Raw genomic sequence first — 17,740 nt, forward strand, 5'->3', positions numbered from 1 at the left:
TTGTTTTATTTATTTCATGTTTTGGACACACCTGGAAGGGCTTCCTCCTGGATTGACACTCAGGGATCACTCCTGGTGGCGCTGGGGGACCCTATGGGGTACCAGGGATCAGACTTAGGCCAGCTGCGTGCAAGGCAAGCATCTTACCGGCTGGACTAGCTCACCAGCACTTGTGCAAAAGGCGATCGAGACTCCCAGAAGGATTCAGTTGCTTTGGGGGTGAAACTCCGGGGTAGGGAATAGGCCCAGGATTCGATCTTCGGTATCACACACGCACACACCCAGGGGATAGACACTTCTGGACTGGCACCCAGTGTGGTTGGCACCCCTGCAGGATGGGGACCTGGGATGGAGGAACGTTCTACAGGAGTGCCAGAAACGGGTCTCCCGTAAGTTGGAGGGAGATTCAAGGGGCAGGAGAGGCCGTGGTGGAGAAGCTCCCTGGCATGTGGGAGGCACCGGCGCAGCAAAAACAAACAAATGGGAAACTCGGGGCCTGGAGAGGCCGAGAGGCCCTCGGGTGGGCTCCCAGACCCTGCTAGAATTCTGCTACTTCGGCGGGGCCCAGCGCTGCCAAGCCCGGGATGCCAGCGGCCCGCGGGGCCTGCAGGGGTTGTGGGGGGCGCTGGCCACTAGGGGGCGCCAAGGTTCCGCGGGGCCCCCGCTGGCCCCCACGGGGGGTGGGCTGGGAGGACCAAGGGTCCGGCCCTCCGTGGGCGTCCTGGTTTCTCCTCAATTCTGCTCTCAGCTGTCTGCGCCATCCTGCCCCGCTCTAGGGCTGGGGGGCGGGGAGGGGGCTCTGGCTCGGAGTGGGGGGGGGGGGCAGGCCTGTTTCTCCGCTTTCCGCCTTCCCGGGTTCCTGACACCCCAGCTCGCCCCAGTCCGCAGAGCGTCCTGCCCCGGGCCGGCCGCCGTCTCCTGGGCGCGCCTCCTGGGGGGCGTCCCGGGTGGCCCCGGAGCCCCCGCGTCACGCCGGCCCTAACCTGTGCCCTCACCTCCCTCTCCCGGGGCCTCGGCGCGCCCTCGGCTCCCAGGTACGGTCTCCGATGGGGTTACCGCCGCCCGCGGCTCGGGGCCCCTCGCTCCACGCTCCCTTTGTGCCGTTGCCTGGAGACCGGGGTGGGGGGGGTGGGGGGCTGGGGTGAGACTTGGAGGGGTGCGTCCGCCAGGGGCACCCTGGGGCTGGCCCGCAGGTAGGGGGAGGCAGGGGAAGGGGAGGCAGGGTGCAGCTGCCCCCCACCCGCACCGCTGAGCCCCGTTTTTTTTTTTTTTTATTCCCCCTCGCCCCTGTTGCTCCCCTAGGCTGGCTGCATTATTTTTTTTCAGGCTCAGGTTTTGCACCTTCCCCGGCCTGCGCCTTTGTGGTTTGAAAAAAAAAAAAAAGAGGGAGGGAGTGCAGCCTGCGAGGGAGTTGAGAAGGGCCTGGGCCCGGGCCCAGTGGGAGAGAGAACTGAGAAGCTGCGGGGAGGAAATGCAGGAGGGAGGCGGGAGGGGGGAGGAGTCTTGGAACAAAGTTGGGGGGTGGGGCGCTCCCAGGGCACTGTGGAAGGGAGTCCTGGTAGCTGGGGCGGGGGGGGTGGGGGAACTGGGCAGCGAGGAGGGGAGGGGGGGGACGCGGGGAGGTGGCTGCGGGTTTCGGAGGATGAGGAGGGCCGAGGAAGGCAGGGGGAGCGCGCGCCGAGCAACTCCCAGGCCCGAGGGGAGGCTTCATTCCTCGGCCCCGCGGACGCTCCCCGGTGCCTCTTCCCCTCCGCGCCCGCCGAGCTTTGGGCTATTTCTAGAACTTGGCTGAGCCCGGTCCAAGGAAATGGGAGCCCAAATCTGGGTTGCTCCCCAGCCAGCCTCCTTCCTTCCTTCCCAGAAGGCTGGTGGGAGTCTGACATTTGGGACCACCTCCGCCCCCCCCCCCCCGCCTCCACCCACCCTGGGCCCCGGCTGACCGGCCCCCCTCCCCGCCCCCACCTGCCCACTCCTCCCCAGCCCAACCAAGTGCGTCGCGCGCGGGTGGGAGGCGCCGGATCCAGACTCTCCAGAATCCAGCTCCAGCTCTTCCCGCGGCCCGGCCTGCCTCCCTCCTCCCCTGCTCCGGCCTTCCCCAATCTCGGCTGCCAAAAATCACCCCCGTGTCTCTCCCGTGTCCTTTGTCCTGGGGGATGGTTGCGGCTTGGTGCGGGGAGGGGGGGACCCGGAGCAGAGAGTCCCCAAGAGGAGCCTGGGGGGGGGCTCCCCCCAAGCCCCCGGTGGCGTTCTGGGGGGTGGGCTTGCAGGCGTGCGTGCTCGAGACAGACTGGGAGTGGCCGGGGGTCCCCAGAGCGAGCCCGGAGGGAGAACCTGCTGCTGCTGTCGGGCCCGGCGCCCCGTTCTGCAAGAGGGGGGCCAGGGGCTGGTCCCACGCCGAGACTCATCCCGCCCGCAGCCCCTGCAGGAGCCCAAGTAGTGCGCATCGGGGCTAGCTGGGGGCTTGAGGTTCGGTGGGCAGCGGGCCTGTCCGCGCCCAGACTGCACCCCCACCTTCGCGGTGCCCCCCAAGACCTGGCTGGTGTTACAGCCCATCTCACTCACCTTCATGCCCACCGCCCCCGTTCTATCTGCTCCGTTTTGTCTGCTCCACTGCGCTTGGCCCCCAGTTCTCCGGGACCCCACCCCGGCGCCCAGCCGTGCCCGCGCGCCCCAGGTCCCCCTAGACGTGGCGTGTCCCCCTAGAATGTGCATGTGGGCCCTTCCACCCCGTCTCTGAACTTCTCGCTGCAGCCCTCCCCATCACCCGGCCTTCTCAGCTTCCCCCCGGTCCCATCACCCCCAGACTCCTCGGGGTCAGCCCCAGCCCCCCCCCGTTTCCCTTTCTTCCCGCAGGACCCCAAACTTCCATCCCATTCTCAGCGACCGCCCCCAGCCCCGTCACACGCCCGCCGGGGCCTCTCCAGCTCCGCCCGCCCCGTGGAAAGGCACCGCGCGGCGCCCCTCGCTCCGGCCACAGCGCCCCCCGCCCCCCGCCGGGCGCCCCCAAACTTCGCCTCCAGCCTCGCCCTCCCGCCCGGCCGGCCCCTCCTACCGCGCCCGCTCCGGCGCCAGCCCGCGGGCTCCCCACATTCCGCCCCGGCCCCTCGGCCGCGGCCCGCGCGCGCGGCGCCGCCCCCGCCCGCCCGCCCGCCCGCCCGCCGCGCCCCTCCCCGGCGGCCGCCTCCCCTCCCGGCCCCTCGGCCGAGCCTCCCGCTCCCCCTCGCCGCCGCTCCCCCTTCCCCGCTTCCTCCCGCTCCCCTCCCCCTCGCGCCCTCCCTCGGCGGCCGCTTTCCTGTGCGAGTCGCCGGCCGCGCCGCGCCGCGCCGCCCCGCGTCGCCGGGCCTGGGCCGGAGCGAGTCGGGGGGCGCCGCGGGGAGCGCGGGGCGCGGGAGGGGCGCGATCGGGGGCCGGGAGGGGGGGATGGCGACCCTCCGGGGGGGCCGCGGCCGCCGGCGCCGCCGTCGCGGCGGCGACTGAAGCCGGGAGGAGGCGAGGGGGGCGGGGAGCGCGGCCGCCGCCCCCCGGAGGCGCCCGAGCCCCGCCGCCGCCCGGAGCCCGCCGCGCCGCCGCCTGCAGGTAAGCCCGGGCCCCGCGATCGGCCCGGCCCGGCCCGGCCCGGCCCGGCCCGGTCCCGTCCCGCGGCTCCCCGCCCCCACCCGCCTCCTCCATTTGTTATTTTCCCGAGCCGGCCCCCCTCCGCGGGCACCGCCGGGCCGGGGAGCGGGGGGCGCCCCGGGAGGGCTGGGGGCAGCCGCGGGGCGCCCCCCCGACGGAGCCGAGGGCCCCGGGACCCCCGAGCGGAACGCCGAGCCGGAGGGGAGGGTGGGCGGCGGGGAGGACGGGGTGGCGGCCAGGGGGCTCGGGGCGGCGGCGGCGAGGTGGGCCCCCGCGGGCCCGGAGCCGCCTGGGGGGCGCGGGCGGAGGGCGCTGGGGAAGGGGCGTGGTAGGGGGCGCGGGGGGCCGGAGCCGGCCCGCGGGCCTCGGGGTGCCGGGGGGGAGGCCTGCCTTTGTGCCTCGCTCTTCGCCTGCGCCCCCCACCCCACCCCCGGCCGTGCCTCCGCCGACTTACTTGCAGGAGGGGGCGTGCAGGGGGCCCGGGTGTCGGCCCTCCCGAAACTGGCGGGGCCCAGGGAGAGTTGGGGAGAAAGGGCTTCCGGGAGGGTGGCCGCGGCCCCGAGAATCGGGCGACCCGGCCGGCCCTCCAACTAGTTGGGCCGCGGGCGCCCCTGCACCCCGGGCCGGGGAGGGGCGCCCCGGCCCCTTTGTGCCCGGCCCGCTCCCTCCTGGGGTCTGGGGCTCCCCTTCCGGGGGCCGCCTCGGGAGGCCCGGAGCTGCTCTGGCCGCTGGAGGGGGAGTGGCTGGCAGGTGGGCCCCCCGGGGATGGGCTCTGGGGGTGCCGGGCTGCCTCTGCGTTGCCATGGTGATGACCCGGCGGGATGGCCACTACTAGGTGTGTGTGCTGGGGGGTGCGGAGTCGTGCCGGGACTGCGGTCTCCGGCGATGCCCTTGGCACCGCGGGCCCGGTTCGGGTTGGCGAGAGCTCCCGAGGGGGGTCCAGCCCAGTCGCCGGGTCGACTTGTTACTCCCGGGTCCGAGGTGTTTCTGGGGCCCCGCCCCCCTGCCCCCCGGGGCCGGTGGGCGGGGGCGCTCCAGGTCTAATGATACCATCTTTTGGCTCATCTTTCTCGAGACTCGGCTTCCCTTGTTATTAGGGACTTTCGGCCCACAGTCCTTTGCTTTTGCTCCTTGGCTCAGGCCTCCCATTTTCTCCGATTTGACTCACCCTTCCCAAGCCTCAGCCTCTTTCCCAGGCTACCCCCACCGTGACCTCCGCCCCTGAGCTAACCTCTGACCTTCAATCCTCCCGACTTCCTAGTCCTCCAAGCCCATCCCGGGAGAGGGCGAGTGGTTTCCCCTCCTACACCTCCCTCCCGCCCCCAACCCACCGAAGGCTGTGGAACAGCCTGGTGAGATGGAAATACCCCGGGGGTCTCCTGACTGTACCTCTGTGACCTTGGCCAAGTCACTTCTCTTTTTCTTTAAGCCTCCGTGTCATTGTAAGGCCGGAGGGGTCCGATAGGATAGGATGGGATGGCCTGGAAGGTCCCTTCCGGCAACCCGAGGCCCGACTTAGGCCCGGGATCTGCCTGGTCCTTATCTTCCAGCTAAGCTGCTCTTATCTCATCCCTTTGGATGGTGGGTGAGTCTGGAACGGGGTGGGGGGCTGGGATCCTGAGAGGCGTCCGGCATGCCCCGGGCCTTGATTGCGTCCCCTCTGATGTCCTTTGGAGATTTCTCCCTTCCTTCCTTAGGGAGACTCTTTACCTATTTCTCACTCTTTTGGGGCCCCATCCGTTGGTGCCCAGGGCTTATTCCTGACTCTGCGTTCAAGGACCACTCCTTGATAGGCAGGGCTTGGGGGAACCATACTTGGTGCCTGGGATCAAACCCAAGTCGGCCACGTGCAAGGCAGGTGCCCTACATGCTGTCGTACAATGATCGCTCTGGCCCGGAATTCTCAGTTTCACCTTCTCTGTTTATTTTTTTGTGTCCCTAAGGCAATGATGGTGAAGGGACTGGTGTGAGGTGGGATTCGGAGTGTTCTAGAAAGAGGAAAGCCAGTGCTTGGCAACCCGGGAGAGATGGAGGGCGGCGTACCTCTGTGGGTGCTAAAACCTGCCCGGGCTCAGAAACATATAAAACCCCACCCAAATTCCTTCACCCCCACTGCCGCTCCTTATCCCCAGATCACCTACCCTTGCATGAATGCAGTTCCCTTCTAGGCAAGCCTCTCCCTGCTAATTTTATCAGATTTCAGCTGATTTAATGGGGGTGGGGGTGGGGCCCCCAGGCCCGGCCCTGTTCTTCAGGCACTTTGCTGATGGGGAGTTGGGTGGGCACCCTGAGGTGGGAGGCAGAGACCCCTCACCAAATCATCTGCGTGGTGATCTCCTTTGGTTGTGTTGGATTTTGCTCTCTGGATTTTTTTGGGGGGGGGGGACGTGAGGGGTGGTTGTGGTGGTAAGACTTAAACAGTCAACAAGGGGTGTTAGTTGTGGCTGAAGGGAGGCTATTGGTTGAAGGACCTGGCCCCGTCCCCCCGACCCCCCATTCTGGGGCTCTCTGGGGCTCTAGAGAGCCCAGGTCACCCCTCACTGCCTTACCTAGGCAGGGGGCAGGGAGGTGAGTGCCAAGTACTGACTCTGGGAGGGAAGGGCCACCTCACTGCCAGATGTGTCCAGCCTCCCAACAGGAGGCCACTATGCACCTTGTTAGGGACGTTTGTGAGTTTCTTTTTTGTGTGTGTTTTGGGCCACACCTATAGGTGGTGCTCAGGGATCACTCCTGGCAGGGGGGCTCAGGGAACCAGATGGGGGGTGCTGAGTTGGCCGCATGCAAGGCAAGTGCCCTGCTTGCTGTACTACTGCTGGGCTCTGAGGTTCATGAGTTTAGAGGGCCAAGAACAGAGCTTGCAGGTAATGACGGCCCTGGAGGGGAGGGAGGAAGCAGACAGCTTTTTGTTCTCCAAAGGTGTTCTGGTGGGTTCTAGCGGAGAGGTGCATGTGCTCTGTAGGCAGGAAGTAGGCTGTGAGGAGGAGAGTGGGCTCGTGGGGGTACAGATCTGTGCGCGTGTGCTCCCCAGTTAGAGAAGACTCCCCTTTGGGGGGTTGCCACACTTGGCAGTGCTCAGAGCTCTCAGGGATCACTTTTGGCAGGGCTCACAGGACCAGCTGGGATGCTGGGGATCCGCCCCAGGTCAGCCGCATGCAAGGCAAGCGCCCTACCCGCTGTGCCATCTCTTGGACCCCAAGAGGGCCCCTTCTTTTTGTTTCTAGAACCTTATCTGGCGGTGCTCAGGTAACCAGGCTGCGTGCGGGGCCTGTGATGTCTCTGGCCCTCGAGAAGGCACTTTCTGAGGTTCTCAGGTGGACACCGGCTTGTACACTTGAACCTGGGTTCAGCAAGGGTCTGCACTTTGGTTGTCCTGGGCTACTACTTCCGCCCAGGGCCCAGGGCCCAGGGGTGGCGCCTGTCTCAGCCCTGAGCTCTCTCCCCAGCCCCCAGGGCTGTAGAATGGGGCATTCTTCTTCCACCTCCTGCTGTGAAAAAAGATTCTTTTCATATCTCTGGGACCAATCAGGCCTTCTGAGAACTCTCCCCATCAGCTTCTGATGGTCTAGCCCAGTTGGGGCGGCATGTGGGCTTGGAGGGGCTGTGCAGGCTTGATGCTGGTTCTGTTCTTCAGGTCCTTGCCCTGCACTGGGCACGTGAAGTGGGTAGAGCAAGTTACCACTGCAATCTTGTGGGCCTCAGTCTCTTCCCTGAGATGATAAGGCTCATTAAGATTACCTGTGTGTCGAGGTTGGTGTGATAGTACAGCAGGTAGGGTGCTTGCCTTGCCCGTGGCTGACCTGGGTTCGATCCCCAGCACCCCAGAGGGTTCCCTGAACCCACAATGAGTGATCCCTGAGTCGCAGCGCCAGGAGTCAGCCCTGAGCACTGCCTGTGGTGCCCCCCAAAACAGCGAGGACAAAACACAAAACATCCCCCTTTCGTTTCCGGGCTGGGGGCAAATGCCGAATGCAGTTGTTGAAGTCAGAGCTTGCTCCTATCCAGGGATGCCAGCTCCCATTTGGTACCTGAGTTGCGTGTCTTTGTGCGGCTTGCTAAGGTGCTGGTATTTCTGCACGCATGCGCACATATTCCCCGAAGAGCACCAGGGGAAAACAGTGTGAGTGCCGGCCTGGCTCGGGGCTCCCCAGGGAGAACGTGGCAGAGCCAGAGGCAGCGCTGGGGGCCAACCCAAGGTGTCTGCGCTTCAGGCCAGGGGTGGTCTTTTCCCTTGTGTGCCCCACCCCCACCCCTCTGCCAGAGTCCCCTTCACCAACTTGGGATGCCCGATGTGCTTCGCCCCACAGGCTTCACCCACACCTTGGCTGCAAGTTCCCAGGGCCCAGCGGGAACCTGCTGGCACCTTCGTCCCCACTTCCCAGGCCGCCGCTGGGCGGGGATTGGGGTGAAGCAGAGAACTTTCTGGATTCAGCTGCCCAGGCAGAGGAGAATGGGGTCTCCACAGCCTGAAGAATGAAGACGCGACAGAATAAAGACTCAGTGAGTAGCAGGGCCCAGGAGATGGCGGGCGAAGGGGCCCCCAGAGCTCGGCCCTGGCGGACAGCCTCCTCCAGCTGCTCTGCCTTCTCCCCAGATGTCGATGAGGAGTGGACGGAAGAAAGAGGCCCCCGGGCCCCGGGAAGAACTGAGATCGAGGGGCCGGGCCTCCCCCGGAGGGGTCAGCACGTCCAGCAGCGATGGCAAAGCTGAGAAGTCTAGGCAGACAGCCAAGGTGCTCCTCCCGGGGGGCCGCGCGGGGGCCAGGGGCGCGGGTGGTGTGCAGCGGAGACTTCCTGTCTGGCCTCCGCTGACGGTGCAGGCCCGAGGCTGGACTCTTCGCTTTCCTCCCACAGAAGGCCCGAGTAGAAGAGGCCTCTGCCCCAAAGGCCAGCAAGCAGGGCCGGAGCGAAGAGATCTCAGAGAGCGAGAGTGAAGAGACCAGCGCCCCCAAAAAGACCAAGACCGAGGTGGGAAACCCTTGCTCCCCCCCCCACTTTTCTGACCATTGTGGCCGCCTCTCACCAGGCTCTGCAGGGAAGGGCAGAGGAAACTCACTGGCAGGGTGGTCGGGGAAGGCTCCCCTCTCCTTCCTGGGTCTTGATCTTCCCGGAGGGATTGGGAGGAGGGTCGGGGGTGTGTGTGTGGGGTGTGGATGCCTGTAAGTCAGAAGGAACCCGCAGGAGGGGCTTCCTGCAGGTTCTCTGGCCATGGAGTCCCAGGCTCAGAGAAAGTGAGAGGCGGGTGGCCGGGGCAGGGGGCTGGACACGAGCTCCGGGGAGCAGCTGAGGACGTGCCCCTCCCCCCCCTTGGATCCAGGTGCCGCGAGGGGGAAGTGAGGCCCGACCCCCGGGGGCGCAGAAAGGCAAAGGGGAAATGGCCCTGCCTCTTCTGCAGCAGGAGCTCCCCCGGCCTCAGTCTCCCTCGGACCTGGACAGCCTGGACGGGCGGAGCCTCAACGACGATGGCAGCAGCGACCCTCGCGACATCGACCAGGACAACCGCAGCACGTCCCCCAGCATCTACAGCCCCGGCAGCGTGGAGAACGACTCCGACTCCTCCTCGGGCCTGTCCCAGGGCCCCCGCGCGCCCCTACCACCCGCCGCCGCTCTTCCCGCCCTCCCCGCCGCCGCCCGCCGCCGCCGACGGCACCCCCCGGGGACCCCCGGAGCCCGGCTTCGAGCCGCACCCGGCCGTGACGACCCCCGGCTACCACGCGCCCCTGGAGCCGCCCCCCGCCCGCCTGTTCCAGGCGCCCCCAGGGGCCCCGGCCCCGCACCCGCAGCTCTACCCCGGGGGCGCGGGGGGCGTCCTGTCCGGAGCCCCCCTGGGGCCCAAGGCCGGCGCGGGGGCCGCCTCCTCCGTGGGGGGCCCGAGTGGGGGCAAGCAGCACCCACCGCCCACCACGCCCATCTCCATCCCCAGCTCCGGGGCGGGCGGCGCCCTCGCGGCCAAGCCCCCCCACGCGGCGGCGGGCGGCGGTCCCCTGCCCTCGGCGGCCCCGCCGGCCCCCTTCCCCCACGTGGCCCCCAACCTGCCGCCCCCCGCCAGCCCTGCGACCCCTCAACAACGCCTCGGCGTCTCCCCCGGGCTTGGGCGCCCAGCCGCTGCCGGGGCCAGGGCCGGGGCACCTGCCCTCGCCCCACGGCCTGGCGCAGGGCATGGGCGGACTGCCTCCGGGCCCCGACAAGGGGCCCACCCTGGCCCCCTCCCCGCACCCGCTGCCCCCGACCTCCTCGGCCGCGGCGCCCCCCATGCGGTACCCGTACTCGGCCCCCAGCAGTAGCTCGGCGGCAGCTTCCTCCAGCTCCTCTTCATCCTCTTCCTCCTCCTCCTCTTCCTCCGCCGCCGCGGCCTCCTCGTCCGCCCCCTCCTCGGCCTCCCAGTACCCGGCGTCCCAGGCGCTGCCCAGTTACCCCCACTCCTTCCCGCCCCCCGCCGGCCTCTCGGTCTCCAACCAGCCCCCCAAGTACACGCAGCCCTCCCTCCCCGCCCAGGCCGTGTGGAGCCAGGGACCCCCGCCCCCGCCCCCCTACGGCCGCCTCCTGGCCAACAGCAGCGCCCACCCGGGCCCCTTCCCGCCCAACGCCGGGGGCCAGGCCGCGGGCCACCCGCCCGCCCCGGCCCATCACCATCACCACCAGCAACAGCCGCCCGCGCCGCCGGCCCCGCCGCCCCCGCCGCCGCCGCCCGCGCCGCAGCATCACGGCGGCTCGGGCCCCGCCGCGCCCGGGCCCTACCCGCACCCCCTGGAGGGCGGCGCCGGGCACCACGCGCACCCCTACGCCATGTCCCCGTCCCTGGGCTCCCTGCGGCCCTACCCGCCCGGCCCCGCGCACCTGCCCCCGCCGCACGGCCAGGCGCCCTACAACAGCCCGGCGGGCCCCGGCGCGCCCCCCGCGTCCGCATCCTCCTCCTCCTCCTCGTCCTCCTCCTCCAGCGCCGCCTCGCAAGGGCCCTACCCGTGCCCGCACCCGTCCTCCAGCCAGGGGCCCCCCGGGGCCCCCTACCCCTTCCCGCCGGGGCCGCCCGTCACCACCTCCTCGGCCACGCTCTCCACGGTCATCGCCACGGTGGCCTCGTCGCCGGCCGGCTACAAGACCGCCTCCCCCCCGGGACCCCCGCCCTACGGCAAAAGGGCCCCGTCCCCGGGGGCCTACAAGACCGCCACCCCGCCCGGGTACAAGCCCGGGTCGCCGCCCGCCTTCCGCACGGGGACCCCGCCGGGCTACCGGGGCGCCTCGCCGCCCGCGGCCCCCGGGACTTTCAAGCCGGGCTCGCCCACCGTGGGGCCGGGCCCGCTGCCCCCCGCGGGGCCCTCGGGGCTGCCCGCCCTGCCCCCGCCGCCGCCGCCCCCACCCAGCGCCCCGGCGCCCGGCCCGGCCCTCAACGCCGCGCAGATCAAGCAGGAGCCGGCCGAGGAGTACGAGGCCCCCGAGAGCCCCGCGCCCCCCGCGCGCAGCCCGTCGCCGCCGCCCAAGGTGGTGGACGTGCCCAGCCACGCCAGCCAGTCGGCCAGGTGAGCCGCCCCGGCGGGAGCGGGCTGCTGTTGGGGGTGGGGGGGTGCAAAGAGCTGGGATCGGGGCCGGGAGTGGACAGGGGGGCAGTGCGGGGGCTGCCGGGCGTCCCGGCGGTGCTTTTGCACGACGGCTCCCGGCCCGCGGGGGCGTGGGGGGGCGCGATCCTGAGCGCCTCGCTGTCCCCCCTGCGCGGCCCGCACAGGTTCAACAAGCACCTGGACCGCGGCTTCAACTCGTGCGCGCGCAGCGACCTGTACTTCGTGCCGCTCGAGGGCTCCAAGCTGGCCAAGAAGCGCGCCGACCTGGTGGAGAAGGTGCGGCGCGAGGCCGAGCAGCGCGCGCGCGAGGAGAAGGAGCGCGAGCGCGAGCGGGAGCGCGAGAAGGAGCGCGAGCGCGAGAAGGAGCGCGAGCTGGAGCGCAGCGTGGTGAGCGCGGCGGCCCGCGCGCCCCCTGGCGGCCCGGAGGAGGCGCGGCGGCCCTGGGGGCGGGGCGCGGGAGCGAGCCGGGGCCGGGCTGACCCTCCCCTGGACCCTACGCGGGAAAGGGAAGCGGGTGGCGGGGCTGGGGGAGCCCGGCGGTCCGAGCAAGTGATGCTGCGGGGGCCTGCGGCTGCCGGGACGCGCTCCCGGCTGACGGCGGCCTTTCTCCCCGTGTCCCGCAGAAGCTGGCCCAGGAGGGCCGCGCCCCCGTGGAGTGCCCCTCGCTCGGCCCCGTGCCCCATCGGCCCCCGTTTGAGCCGGGCAGCGCCGTGGCGACGGTGCCCCCGTACCTGGGGCCCGACACTCCGGCCCTGCGCACGCTGAGCGAATACGCGCGGCCCCACGTCATGTCTCCAAGCAATCGCAACCACCCTTTCTACGTGCCCCTGGGCGCAGTGGACCCGGGGCTCCTGGGCTACAACGTCCCGGCCCTGTACAGCAGCGACCCGGCGGCCCGGGAGCGGGAGCGCGAGGCCCGCGAGCGAGATCTCCGCGATCGCCTCAAGCCCGGCTTCGAGGTGAAGCCCAGCGAGCTGGAGCCGCTGCACGGGGTGCCGGGCCCGGGCCTGGACCCCTTCCCGCGCCACGGGGGCCTGGCGCTGCAGCCGGGGCCGCCCGGCCTGCACCCTTTCCCCTTCCACCCGAGCCTGGGGCCCTTGGAGAGAGAACGCCTGGCGCTGGCGGCCGGGCCAGCCCTGCGGCCTGACATGTCCTACGCGGAGCGGCTGGCCGCAGAGAGGCAGCACGCCGAGAGGGTGGCGGCCCTGGGCAATGACCCCCTGGCCCGGCTGCAGATGCTCAACGTGACCCCCCACCATCACCAGCACTCCCACATCCACTCCCACCTGCACCTCCACCAGCAGGACGCCATCCACGCAGGTGAGCCTGGCCCTGCCGCCCCACCCCACCCCGCCCCGCCCCTGCTCCTCCAGCTTGGACACCCTCTAGTCTGGCACGAACCGCTCCAGATCAATCTGCCTTCATCGCGTAGCCCATCAGGCCCCAGAGACCATCTCCCTTGACCCCCAGCCCTCTTCCGCCAGGCCCCGTTTCCCTGCTTGTCACTGTTTTCTTGCTTCTCTGGACTCACTGTCCCTTCTTGTTCCCCTCTTCTGAATCCTTTTTTTCTCTTTTTTGCTTTTGGGGTCACACCCGGCGATGCACAGGGGTTACTCCTCGCTCATGCACTCAGGAATTACCCCTGGCAGTGCTCAGGGGACCCTATGGGATGCTGGGAATCGAACCCGGGTGGGCAGCGTGCAAGGCAAACGCCCTCCCTCCTGTGCTATCACTCCAGCAACCCCTCTCCTGGATCCTTACCTGAGCTTGCTCTGTCTTTGCAGTCTGCTGCCTTTTTTTTTTTCCTTTTTGGGTCACACCCGGAGATGCACGGGGGTTCCTCCTGGCTCAGGCACTCAGAAATTACTCCTCGCAGTGCTTGGGGGACCCTATGGGATGCTGGGAATCGAACTTGGGTCTGCAGCGTGCAAGGCAAATGCCCCTCCCTGCTGCGCTGTCTCTCCAGCCCCTCTTTCCGCTTCTTTCCTCTAACTCAGACACCTGGCAGGCGTCGCCTCCCGCCCAGCCACAAGTCCCTTCTCGAATCTGGGTCTTGTCCTGTGCCCGCTGCTCACAGTTTGGAGCCCCTGAGCCCCAAATCTCCCTTCCCCCCCCCACCTGCCTTCCGGTGACACCCTCCTCCCCCTCCCCTCCAGCTTCTGCCTCGGTGCACCCTCTCATCGACCCCCTGGCCTCAGGGTCTCACCTTACCCGGATCCCGTACCCAGCCGGGACCCTCCCCAACCCTCTTCTTCCTCATCCTCTGCACGAGAACGAAGTTCTTCGTCACCAGCTCTTTGGTAAGGACGGAAGTGGACATCAGTGAGAAGGGGGGGAGGAGGGGAGGGGAGGTAGAGGACCCTAGGGACACCGGGAGAGGATGATGGAGTGAGATGGGCCAAGGGCCCAGGTTGGGCAAGGTGCAGCAGTCACCGACTCCCAGCAGCCCCCCCCCCCAGTGCTCCAGAGCACCGCGCCCTCTAAAGTCCATTTCCAGGGGGCGCGGGGTTGCCAGCTCGCCTTCAAGCGAGGGGCCCCTCCGCGCGGGCCCAGGTCAGTCAGTTGGTCGGTCCTGAGCCCCCACGGCCCTTCGTGCCCACAGCTGCTCCTTACCGGGACCTGCCAGCCTCGCTCTCGGCCCCGATGTCGGCCGCCCACCAGCTGCAGGCCATGCACGCGCAGTCGGCCGAGCTGCAGCGCCTGGCGCTGGAGCAGCAGCAGTGGCTGCATGCGCACCACCCGCTGCACAGCGTGCCGCTCCCCGCGCAGGAGGACTATTACAGGTAGGGGTCCGGGGACCCGCGGGCGGGGGGAGGGGCTGGGGAAGGGGGGGGTCACCTCTCTGCTCCACCTCCCCTCTCTCCCCAGCCACCTGAAGAAGGAGAGCGACAAGCCGCTGTAGAGCCTGCGTCCCTCGAGAGCGCCCGTGGCCCCTGCCCGCCACCCCGAGACAGAGACAGAGTCGAGGAGGGGGCGACGGAGGTGGGACGGCAGGAAGGGACAGCTGGCCGGGGCTGCTGCGGCCCGCGGAGACGGGGCGGAGGCGGGGGCGGGGGCAGGGAGCGCACAGTTATCTCGGACCAGGTCCCCCCACGCCCCCCGCTCCTTGTGCCCCCCTGCTTTCTTCCACCCTCGTGCCCGCCCACCCCAACCCCGGTTGCCGCCGCCGCCTCCTCCTCTCCCCCTCCACCCCGCCCGCCCCGTTGGTGTGATTATTTCATCTGTTAGATGTGGCTGTTTTGCGTAGCATCTTGTGCGCCCCCCGCCCGCCCCGGCCCCGGCCCCCGACGCCCGCCCCCGCCCCCCCTGTGTGCGCGCCCGCTGCGATGTATGCCCCTCGCCCCTCCCCCACATTAATAATTTATATATATAAATATCTATATGACGCTCTTTAAAAAAAAAAAACAAAAAACGACCCAAGCCAAACAAACAAAAAAAAAACATCTTCACGACCCCCCCGCCCAGGAAGATTGGCTGTGACTGTTTCTTTGCGGGCTAAGGGGGGTCGGGGTGGCTGGGAGGTTGCAGGGTGGGAAGGGGAACCTGGGCTCCTCCGGAAGTTTTTCCGCTAAAACCGTGGAGACTGGGCGGGGTTGGGAGGCAAGAGGGAAGGGCCGGGCCTTCTTCTGCACGTCCCGGGGGGTAGGGACCCTGCACACCTGCAGGGCTGGGGCCAGAATCGCTACAGGATCCTCCGCCCGGGTGCCCCCTCCCAAATGCCCTCTGGGAACCTTCATGCTGGAGGCCTGGCACCGCCCGATGTAGGAAACGACTCAGATTTGGGACTCGGGATTTTCCACTGCCACGCGCCACCAAGAGCCCCGGATCCTTTCCGCAGAATAGTTTGCGGACCGGTTAGGAAGCCGCGGTGCAGCCGTGAAAGGGATTAGAACCCTGGGATGATCTGACGAGCTAGGGGCGGCTCTGGGTGTCAATTTCAAAGGAACCGAAGGGAAACTCTAGAGCACCCCGCTGCGGACAACACTCCCCACTGCCTCTCCCGAGCTGGGACCGACCGAGGAGCTCCGGAGAGCGCCTTTCGTGCCTGCTGAAAGCAGCCAATCACGGTCTTCCTTCTTACCGGAGGGGTGGGAGCAGTTCCCCTTCGGCCAATCAGCACCGGTCTCATTTGCATAGCACTTCCTCTTTAACGTTCATAAACTTTACAAATGATGATTTCAGTCATTTATTCGAAATTCCATCAAACCCTCTGAAAGTTGGGGGCGTCCCTCGTCACTTAGACAACAGCAGGAGTTTAAAAGCCGTACCTCCGCGCTCGCCCTCACCAAGAGTGGAGTCTATGGATTTCCCGTGTTCTCCCCAGGCAGTGACTCCCTTAGTGTTACAGCTCTTTTAGAATTTGTCTAGCAGGCTTTCTGGTCTCTACCGGAAAGCCCCCTCCTAACGCACACGGTTCCTAACAATAGAGTCGCGCGGTCCGTAACGGACTTAGCTTAGGGACGTGCACCCGACCCTTCCTTTTCCCTCCCCTCCGTGCGCGCGCTGGGTCGGCCGCCTACTCCAGGCAGTTAACGCATCTGGGAGCGCGTCGTCTCGGGAGCTGGGGAGCCGGGGTTACGGCGAGGCGCTTCCGGCCGGGGCTGATGCAGCTTCCCTTCCGCCCCCGCCGGTCTGGCTGATCCTTTCTTCCTGAGCGTTGCTCGGGTGGCCCCCGCACGTGCGGTGCCGCCTTTGTCGCCCCCATGGCATCCGCCGCGGCCCCTCCTGCGGCCCTGAGCGCCGAGCAGGCTAAGGGTGAGGACGCGGTCCAGGCTCCGGGGTGGGCTTGGCGGGAGGAGGGCGCCCCGACGCTGGAGAAAGCAGAGATGGGGCTCGATTCCGCCGCGCAGGGACCCCCTCCCCGTCTCCCTCCGGGTGCAGTTCTTTTCCTCCTCGGCGGCGGGGGTGGGGCCGGAGGGGTGGAGGCGGTTGGTGGTGGGGAGACCGAGTCTCTCGGCTTCTCGGGGTGCCATCCACTAATTCCCTGCCCCTCTTGGCGCCGCTCGCCGGCCGTGCCCACCCCGGGACCCTCCGCGCCGTGCCCCTGGCGGCACAGTGGTCCTGGCCGAGGTGATCCAGGCGTTCTCCGCCCCGGAAAACGCCGTGCGCATGGACGAGGCCCGAGACAACGCGTGCAACGACATGGGCAAGATGCTGCAGTTCGTGCTGCCGGTGGCCACGCAGATCCAGCAGGAGGTCATCAAAGCGTACGGTTTCAGCTGCGACGGGGAAGGTGCGTCGGCTCCGGGCCGGGGCTGGGGGGCGCGGGGCGCTGGAGAGGGCGCTCAGGGGTGGGTGGGTGGGTGGGTGGGTTGGGCTGACGCGGCCTGTTGTGCCCCTTCCGGCCACAGGGTGGCAGTCACAGCCCGGCGCACCGTCGGCTCGCGGCGGGCCAAGCCCCGGGTCCCCGGGGGTCGTTCCCATTTCCAACGCCTTGTTAACCCGTTTTCGGGAGGGGAGGAAAGAGACCCTGATGGGAAAGCGCGCACGACCCCCTTTGGCCTCCCCCTTTGCAGTATCTGCCGACTCATGTTTGAGGGTGGGGCGTGCAGTTTCTGGATGAGGTCATGGGGGAATCTGGGGGGTGGGGTTTATGGGCTCCCTGGGGTGGGGGGGGCTCTGGCTGGCACCTAGACGTCTTGTGGGTGCTGAGCGCCGGGAGCGACAAGCGCTCCGCTTTGGGGACATTCTAAGTCACCGAATCCCGTGCAGTTGCTCTCGGGGTAGACCAGGAAGGGTTTGATCCCCACTCTCCCAGCGTCGTGGGTCGTGGGGCGCGCCCCGCCTGCACCCAGGTGTGTCCGAGGGACCTGGCCAGGCCTCCCGGGAGGGCCAGGAAGCTGCCCCGTGTGCCCTGGGGGTGCGGCGGGGGTGACGACGACGACGACGACGACGACGGCGGCGACGAGCCTCATCCCTCCCTTGCACCCCTGCAGGTGTCCTGAAGTTTGCCCGCCTGGTCAAGTCCTACGAAGCCCAGGACCCCGAGATCGCCAGCCTGTCGGGCAAGCTGAAGGCCCTGTTCCTGCCGCCCATGACGCTGCCGCCGCACGGGCCCGCGTCGGGGGGCAGCGTGGCCGCCTCCTGAAAACGCCGGCGCCGTCCCCCCACCCCAGCCCTGGAAGAGGAGCCGCCGCCGCCGCAGGGCCCGGGGATAATAAACGTGCCTGTGACTTAGCCTGCACCTCACTCTCGGGACTCCGTCGGCCGCCTCCCCTGGCACCAGCCCAGGGTTCTCGCCGCCGCCGCTGCCAGCCGGTGCCAGGCTGCCCTGGGGGGCGCTGGGCAGGGGGAGGGCCGTGCCGCTCCCCCCCCCACCCCGTGCGTGCGCGCGCGCGCGCGTGTGTGCGTGCGCGTGCGTGGGGGCAGCTGCCCAGGTGGCAGGTCCCCTGGCGTGCACCTTCCCGGGCTCTTTCCCGCCCTTCCCTTCCCTTCCCCACGTCGGTGGCAGCCCCGGGAGTCTAGGTGACTTCCTGCTCGGTCGCCCCCTCCCGCCCCGCTGCAGTGCCAGCCCGAGCCAGGTGGAGCTGCAGGTGGCGCCACCGCGGCCAAGGCGAGGCCACCGGGCCGGTG

General features: G+C 68.7%; 2 protein-coding genes and 1 non-coding gene across 3 annotated transcripts; all 3 read left to right on the plus strand.

Moving 5' to 3' along the window:
• The first annotated feature begins 7,972 nt into the window (after positions 1-7,972).
• Positions 7,973-14,146, plus strand: ATN1 (atrophin 1). Its single transcript, XM_056106805.1, is given in 11 exon segments — positions 7,973-8,112; positions 8,207-8,344; positions 8,466-8,579; positions 9,007-9,189; positions 9,191-9,649; positions 9,651-11,128; positions 11,332-11,554; positions 11,791-12,487; positions 13,324-13,467; positions 13,770-13,950; positions 14,036-14,146. Coding segments are annotated over 11 exon segments (3,678 nt in total). The 5' UTR covers positions 7,973-8,085; the 3' UTR covers positions 14,070-14,146.
• A 1,358-nt stretch (positions 14,147-15,504) lies between these two features.
• LOC130016202 (U7 small nuclear RNA) lies at positions 15,505-15,566 on the plus strand. Its single transcript, XR_008791209.1, has one exon. It is a non-coding gene; the product is annotated as a U7 small nuclear RNA (small nuclear RNA).
• Positions 15,567-15,790: 224 nt separating this feature from the next.
• Positions 15,791-17,303, plus strand: CUNH12orf57 (chromosome unknown C12orf57 homolog). Its single transcript, XM_056106875.1, has 3 exons — positions 15,791-15,922; positions 16,224-16,400; positions 17,104-17,303. Exons 1-3 carry the CDS (start codon positions 15,871-15,873, stop codon positions 17,253-17,255), a joined length of 381 nt encoding a protein of 126 aa, XP_055962850.1. The 5' UTR covers positions 15,791-15,870; the 3' UTR covers positions 17,256-17,303.
• Positions 17,304-17,740: the final 437 nt, after the last annotated feature.

Source organism: Sorex fumeus, unplaced genomic scaffold (genome assembly GCF_029834395.1).
Source record: "Sorex fumeus unplaced genomic scaffold, SorFum_2.1 ptg000148l, whole genome shotgun sequence".
NCBI classification, from domain to species: domain Eukaryota; kingdom Metazoa; phylum Chordata; class Mammalia; order Eulipotyphla; family Soricidae; genus Sorex; species Sorex fumeus.

Coding starts and splice junctions, on each gene's coding strand:
- CUNH12orf57 (XM_056106875.1), top strand. CDS start 15,871: ATGGCATCCGCCGCGGCCCCTCCTGCGGCCCTGAGCGCCGAGCAGGCT. Junction 15,923..16,223: donor GAGCGCCGAGCAGGCTAAGG/GTGAGGACGCGG, acceptor CTGGCGGCACAG/TGGTCCTGGCCGAGGTGATC. Junction 16,401..17,103: donor TTTCAGCTGCGACGGGGAAG/GTGCGTCGGCTC, acceptor GCACCCCTGCAG/GTGTCCTGAAGTTTGCCCGC.